The sequence below is a fragment of the Nicotiana tabacum genome, chromosome 7 (genome assembly GCF_000715075.1).
Source record: "Nicotiana tabacum cultivar K326 chromosome 7, ASM71507v2, whole genome shotgun sequence".
Taxonomy (NCBI): Eukaryota; Viridiplantae; Streptophyta; class Magnoliopsida; order Solanales; family Solanaceae; genus Nicotiana; species Nicotiana tabacum.
The window spans coordinates 116,017,259-116,024,800 of record NC_134086.1 but is presented as its reverse complement, the minus strand read 5'-3'; the positions used below and the strand labels follow the sequence as shown (position 1 = coordinate 116,024,800).

The 7,542-nt window shown below is 32.7% G+C and overlaps 1 protein-coding gene across 1 annotated transcript; it reads left to right on the top strand.

The window, feature by feature from the left end:
- The first annotated feature begins 1,120 nt into the window (after nucleotides 1–1,120).
- LOC142162243 (uncharacterized) lies at nucleotides 1,121–6,596 on the top strand. Its single transcript, XM_075218571.1, has 7 exons — nucleotides 1,121–1,352; nucleotides 1,461–1,549; nucleotides 1,658–1,951; nucleotides 2,060–2,311; nucleotides 2,645–3,176; nucleotides 3,713–3,951; nucleotides 6,528–6,596. The coding sequence occupies exons 1-7, from the start codon at nucleotides 1,121–1,123 to the stop codon at nucleotides 6,594–6,596; spliced, it is 1,707 nt and encodes a 568-aa protein (XP_075074672.1).
- Nucleotides 6,597–7,542: the final 946 nt, after the last annotated feature.

The window sequence follows — 7,542 nt, the reverse complement described above, 5'->3', positions numbered from 1 at the left end:
TGACTCAGAAATTTTTAAATAAATATTTTTCCCCTGCTAAAACAACAAAGTTAAGACAGGATTTATCTAACTTCTTGCAAACTGATACTGAGTTAGTTTATCAAGCTTGGAAAAGATTGAAAACAATGTTAAGGAAATGTCCACATCACTTCCTGAACATATACAGTTGTACATTTTTTATCATGGTTTGAAACCATCTTCTAGAAATGTAATAGATGCAGCTGCAGGAGGTTCCATAATGGGAAAAACCACAGAAGAAGCATTGGAATTGCTTAATGAAATTTCTGAAAATGCCATACGGTGGCCATCTGAGCGTGTAATCATTAAGAAAGCTACTACAATAAATCAGGTGGATGCTTTAAATACACTAACACAACAGATTGTTTCTTTGGCACAAAAATTTGAATCTTTTCAGGTAAATACACAACAACCAAGCCAGTCTGAGGCTTGTGACTTGTGTGGAGGAAGCCATCTAAACCACGAATGTCAAGCAACCAATCAAAATGATGAAAATATCAATGTCATCGGATACAAGCCGTATCCTTTTGGAAGTCCATTAGCACAAAAACATCCAGGATTTCAATGGAGCAATGCAAATGGTGCTGAAAACTCTTAAAATTACCAAAAACAACAGGTACAGAGTCCACCCGGATATCAAAATCAAAACCGTGGACAACAAAATTTCAGGCCTTATCAGCAAGCAACTCCATATCAGCAAAGGCCTCAACAAGGCCATCCAAGTCTTGATGACCTTTTGTACAAGTACATTAAGGTTACTGATGAAAAAATGGAAAGCCAAAATTCAGCTCTAAAAAATCTTGAAATTCAGTTAAGCCAATTGGCAACTCTTGTGTCTGAAAAGATTCAAGGTCCTTTACCAAGCAATATAAAGAAAAATCCAAAATAATACCTTAAGGCCATTGCTTTACGATCAGGTATAACTCTTGATGAACCCTATGCAAACAAACAAGAAAAGAATCAATCAGAACAACAAGTAGGCAAGGGTGAGAATGTTGAGACACCCTCTCAACCATCAAAAAAGAAAGAAGCCAAGAAAAAAGAAGAAAAAAATACTAAAAATTTGACTTCTTTCCCTGTTACAATTCACTTCCCACAAAAGATGAAAAGAGAAAAGCTGGATAATCAATTTGCAAAGTTTTTGGAGATTTTAAAACAAATTCACATTAACATTCCTTTTACTGATGCTTTATTGCAAATGTCTTCATACGCCAAATTTTTGAAAGAAATTTTATCAAGAAAAAGGAAATTGGAAGAAGTTTCTGTGGTAATGCTTACTGAAAAATGCAGTGCTATACTTCAAAATAAGCTACCACAAAAACTCGGTGACCAAGGTAGTTTTACCATTCCATGTACTCTGGGAGGAGTATACATTGAAAAAGCACTTTGTGATTCTGGAGCTTCAATAAATTTGATGCCATTTTCTATTTTTAAAAAATTAGATCTTGGTGAAATGAAAGACACATGTGTTTCACTTCAATTTGCTGATCAAAGTACTAAGAGACCAAAGGGAATAATTGAAAATGTGCTTGTAAGAGTAGATAAATTTATTTTTCCTGTAGATTTCATAGTACTTGAAATGAAAGAGTGTCCTGATGAACCAATTATTTTGGGTAGACCATTTCTTGCAACATGAAAGGCAATCATAGATGCCCATAAAGGACAACTAATTTTAAGAGTTGATGAAGAAAGAGTTATTTTTGATATGCAAAAGGTACTAAGATTCTCAGAAGATGATACATCATCTTCATGCTTCTCAATTGACATGATTAATAATCTTATAGATGAATTCAAAGATGATCAATTAATTTCTGACTCAATGGAAAGATGTTTGGCCAAATCTGGCACCACACAGGATGAAGATCCGACTATCAGAAGTGATGCGAAATTATTGGAAAAAGATTATGAGGAAGGGGACATGCAATTAGAAAAAGTTTAACCAAAAATTGAACTCAAAACTCTCCCTTCTCATTTGAAATATGTCTATCTTGAGAATGAGTTATTTCCAGTAGTTATTTCATCTTTTCTAACTGCAGAACAGGAAGAAAGATTGATTAAAGTATTAAAAGCACACAAAGGAGCCTTGAGATGGACTGTAGAAGACATCAAGGGGATTAATCCAGCAATTTTTACGCACAGAATCCTCATGGAGGATAGCTACAAATCGATAGTCCAACCCCAAAGGAGATTAAACCCAGCAATGCAGGAAGTGGTAAAAAAGGAGATTGTAAAGCTTTTGGCGGCATGTATTATTTACCCTATTTCAGACAGCCCTTGGGTAAGTCCTGTTCAGGTACTACCAAAAAAGGGAGGTATGACAGTGATAAAAAATAAAAATAATGAACTAATACCTACCAGGACCGTCACAGGATGGAGAGTCTGTATAGATTATAGACGTCTTAATGATGCCACTAGAAAAGATCACTTTCCTTTGCCATTTATTGATCAAATGTTAGAAAGAATTACAGGATATGAGTTTTATTGTTTTCTTGATGGCTATTCAGGGTATAACCAAATACCAATCGCACTAGAAGATCAAGATAAGACAACTTTCGCATGTCCTCATGGAACATATGCATAAAGGAGAATGCTGTTTGGTTCGTGCAACGCTCTTGCCACATTTTAGCGTTGCATGTCAGCAATTTTTTCTGACATGACCGAAAAACTTCTTGAAATTTTCATGGATGATTTTACACTCTTTGGCAAGGGTTTTGAGGATTGTCTTCACTATTTAACCTTAGTTCTTAAGAGATGTGAAGAAACAAACTTAATTCTTAAATGGAAAAAATGTAATTTTATGGTTACTGAGGAAATTATTTTAGGACATAAAATCACTGCTAAAGGGATAGAAGTTGATAAGGCTAAAATTAATCTTATAGCAGGATTACCCCCTCCCACAACTGTTAGAGACATTAGAAGCTTTCTAGGTCATGCATGTTTTTACAGACGGTTCATAAAAGGGTTTTCAAAGATTTCAAAACCGCTGACTAACCTTTTAATGAAAGATGTTAAGTTTGAATTTTCAGGTGATTGTATGAAAGCATTTGACACTCTTAAAGAAAAATTATCAACTGCCCCAATAGTTGTGTCCCCTAATTGGAACCAACTTTTTGAGATCATGTGTGATGCTAGTGATACAGCAGTTGGAGCTGTTTTAGGCTAGAGAAAAGATAAGATTTTTCGTCCAATTTACTATGCCAGCAGGACAATGAATGAGGCTCAACTAAATTATGTCACGACTGAAAAAGAACTACTAGCAGTGGTATTTGCATTTGATAAGTTTTGTTTCGATCTGATAGGAACCAAGGTTACTGTTTTTACTGATCATGCGGCTCTAAAATAACTCTAAGAAAAAAAAGATGCGCGACCTAGATTGTTAAGATAGATTTTAGTTCTCCAAGAATTTGAGCTCGAAATAAAAGATAAAAAGGGAACCGAGAATCAGGTAGCTGACCATTTGTCTAGATTAGAGAACCCCCCACTTGAGTTATGTGATATAAAAGAAGAGTTTCCTGATGAACATATTTTTCTATCAACTCAGTTGTGACTCAACCACCCTGGGTTGCAGATAGTGCAAATTACTTGGTTGGAAAATGGACACCCCAAAATCTTACTTACCAACAGAGGAAAAAGTTGATATCTGATGCTAAATATTATTTGTGGAATGACCCTTACTTGTTTAAAATTTGTGCAGATAATATTATCAGAAGGTGTGTACCAGAAGAAGAAATGATCAAAAGTTTGTATCATTGCCACGATGGAGCAGTTGGAGGACATTATGCAGCAAATTGTACTGCATTTAAAGTTCTAGAAGTTGGATTTTTCTGGCCAATACTTTTTAAGGACGCTCGTGCCTACGTTGCACAGTGTGACAGGTGTCAAAGAACAGGTAATATCACTAAGAGAGATGAGATTCCATTGCAATCAATACAGGTATGTGAAATATATGATGTTTGGGGAATATATTTCACGGGTCCTTTTCCTTCATCTCATTCTTTTGAATATATCCTTGTGGTGGTGGATTATGTTTCAAGATGGGTTGAAGCCATCCCAACAAGGAAAAATGATGCTCAAACTGTGTGCAATTTTCTCAAGAAAAATATTTTTACTAGGTTTGGTACACCACGAGTCATCATTAGTGACCAAGGGTCTCATTTCATGAATAGACAATTTTCAGCATTATTGTCAAAATACTGTGTGACTCACAAAACAGGAACACCATACCATGCTCAAACATAAGGGCAAGTTGAGGTTTCTAACCGTAAATTAAAAAGAATACTTGAAAAAACGGTTGGAATCTCCAGAAAAGATTGGGCTTCAAAATTAGATGACACACTATGGGCATATCGAACGACATTTAAAACGCCAATTGGTACGTCTCCATATCGATTAGTCTTTGGAAAAGCTTTCCAGTTGAATTAGAACACAAAGCTTTTTAGGTGTTGAAAGTATTGAACTTTGAATTAACCTCTGCTGGTAAAAATAGATTTTCTCAGGTGAATGAATTGGAAGAACTCAGATTAGAAGCCTATGAAAATGCCAAAATTTTTAAAGAAAAAACAAAAATATGGAACGACAATTTAATCCGACAGAAAACTTTTAAAATTGGAGATCATGTACTTCTATACAATAGTAGACTCAGGTTATTTCCAGGAAAATTAAAATCCAGGTGGACGGGTCCTTACAATGTTACAAATGTTACTCCATACGGAGCAATTGAAATTCAACAAACCAATGGAGGAGACAAATTTAAGGTAAATGGTCACAGGTTAAAATTATATTTTGGAGGGCATTTTGAGCAACAACCATCTGTCACTTTGATAGATTGATGAAGTCTACAATTAATAAGTCGAGCTAGCGACGTCAAACTCAGAACTATGGTTCATTACCCGTAGCCATTGAGGGTGAAGCAATGGAGCCTCATAAGTCCAACATAGATTTAAATAGTTAAATGCTTAATCAATTGATCTGGTTAATATCCAGGTTATTGTACAACCGGGACATCTCATGAAGGCCTCTACAAAAACAAAGTCACCCATACAGGAGTAACTCCATGATGATCGGTATGCCTAAGTAACTGGTTGGTTAACCATTTAATAATGTAATTCATATGTTGGCACAGGTAATTTTCTAGTTTATATACAAACTAGACTTGTTATTTATACGCAAAAGGTGTGTGGCTGCAGTTTCTTTCAAGCTTTCTTCTGCAGTTGTATATTTGAAAGCCAAAAAGATTTTTACCTATCTATTTATCTATCTATCTATTTATCTATATCTATATCTATATTTCTCTCTCTCTCTCTCTCTCTCTATCTCTCTCTCTCTCTCTATATATATATATATATTAGATTTTTTCTTATAATTATGCCTCTTGTAAAGTGTTAATTTATCAAAATAAAACTCTTATCATTCTATATCAAATATATATTTTTTATATTTACCACATAACTCCCTTGTTTTTAAGTTTATTTTTATGAAGGCAAGAACAAATATCTTCAATACTTGGCAAGATATTCTGAGACTGAGAAGCATTATGATCAAAAAGCAAGTAGAACTTATAATCTATATGCTAGAACTTGCCCCAAATGTCTTTCGAGGCGAAATCCTAGACAACACTGATTTTTGAAATATGAATTTAGGCTTTCTTTGTTTATCTCAGTCTTTTCTAGATATTGCACAAAAATTTACTACAAAAAAAATAAATCCCTAGCACCTATTTTGAAGCTTGAAGACCTATTTTTTCTTTTAATACTTAAATATGCCCAAATTTAAATATCACATTCATGCTTATGTTTTGAAAAGTCCTTTTTTCAGAAAATAAGTTTGGAGCTTATTTTGAAAAAGAATCAGAATTAAAGAAAAAAAGGAGAGATTGATCTTATGTTTAAGCATTATAAGTACAAAAAAAAATCAATAGCAAATATTTGGAAAGTCTGATCTTAGAAATATTCTACTCCAAAACTGAAAAAGGCAAGTCACTACAAATATAACCTTTAACCTACCAGCCTGAAGCCAACATTACAAGCCAGAAAAAGTCCTAAAAGATTTTAGAAATCAGTGTTTAATCTACATTAGTGGAGATAGACATAAAGGGCAAGCCTATGGACAAAAGATGAAGAATACTAAATGCAAATGATCATAAAGTTATCAATTTCAGAGAAGTCTCAAAAAAAAAGGTACAATTTTTGTTGAATAAAAATAAAAGTAAAAATAAGGTAAAGATTTGATGAATATAGGAAATTTATAAAGTTTGAAAGCATGATAGATTTTATTTGATTAAATTTTTATTTTACAAGAGTAGCCATAATTTTAAACAAAAAATTAGTAATATATATATATATATATATTTCCTCAAAATTCTTTTCCTCGAGGACAAGCAAAAATTCAAGTGTGGGGGTATTTGATAGATATAAATTATTCTTATATTTTAATAAAAAAATATAATATTTTAGATATAAAACATGACCAATTTATATCATATTCTCGCACTTTTCTAACAATTCTTGCAGGAAAAAGAATACAAGGAAAAAGAGAAAAAGAAAGAACCTACAGTTCAAGGAAGAAGGATACATCCGTGACAACTTCATCTAAGACTACACAAAGTTAAGAGATATAAAATTTATGGCAAATTCTCACCAAAATTTCATGACAAATTGCCATGTCAATTTCTCATCAAGGCCATATAATATATTGATATTATCTTGCAAATTCTCACCAAGGTCTTGTAGAAATTTTCCTATAAATAGGCACTTGTTTGTAGAAGAAAGATCATCCCTCTTTGTATATAATTTCCTATCTAGTTTTTTCTAAGTTTCTAAAGAGAAAGAGAAGAGTAATCTTGGTCTCTTTCTCTAGTCTCTCTTTGTAGTAAAAATATTCTTAGTCTTTTGAAAGTATTGTTTTAGCTTTTCTTACTTCATAATGGAGTAATTTCTTTTTGTTGGGATAGTTGATGAAGCTTGATATAATTATAATACTATCTCAGTTTCAATACATTCTTGGCCTGAAACTCTATTTACATTTCATATTGTGATGGAATGATGATTTTTTAATCATTATTATCACATCTACATATTTTATATCTAAGTTATTCTTATATTAATTTTGTAATTCTCACGGAGCAAAATTAATATATAATAACTGATGAATAGAATATTAGAGTGAAGGTAATTTTTGGTAAGATTATTATTTCAAGTCTGTAATCTTGCTTACCTCAGTTTTAATTCTCATGGAGGAATTGTTGAAGGCAAGATTATTGATTTTCTAGTAAAAATATTCTCATGAAGTTTTTACTACACTTGAGCACATAATATTAGAGTCAAAGTAATTTTTAGTAAGATTATTGTTTCAAGTCTGTAATCTTGTTTTCCTCAGTTTAATTCTCACGGAGAAATTGTTGAAGGCAAGATTATGGATTTTCTAGTAAAAATATTCTCACGAAGTTTTTACTACGCTTGAGCACAATTCAGGCATGATATATCAGTTTAATCGTCACTAGTTTTAAATCAATTAATTGACATAACC

Excerpts from the sequence above, each read along its gene's own strand:
- LOC142162243 (XM_075218571.1), top strand. The coding sequence starts at position 1,121 with ATGAAAAGAGAAAAGCTGGATAATCAATTTGCAAAGTTTTTGGAGATT. Across the intron at positions 1,952-2,059 it reads GGGACATGCAATTAGAAAAA|GAAGAAAGATTGATTAAAGT; the intron begins GTTTAACCAAAA and ends ACTGCAGAACAG. Across the intron at positions 3,177-3,712 it reads AGCAGTTGGAGCTGTTTTAG|ATAATATTATCAGAAGGTGT; the intron begins GCTAGAGAAAAG and ends AAATTTGTGCAG.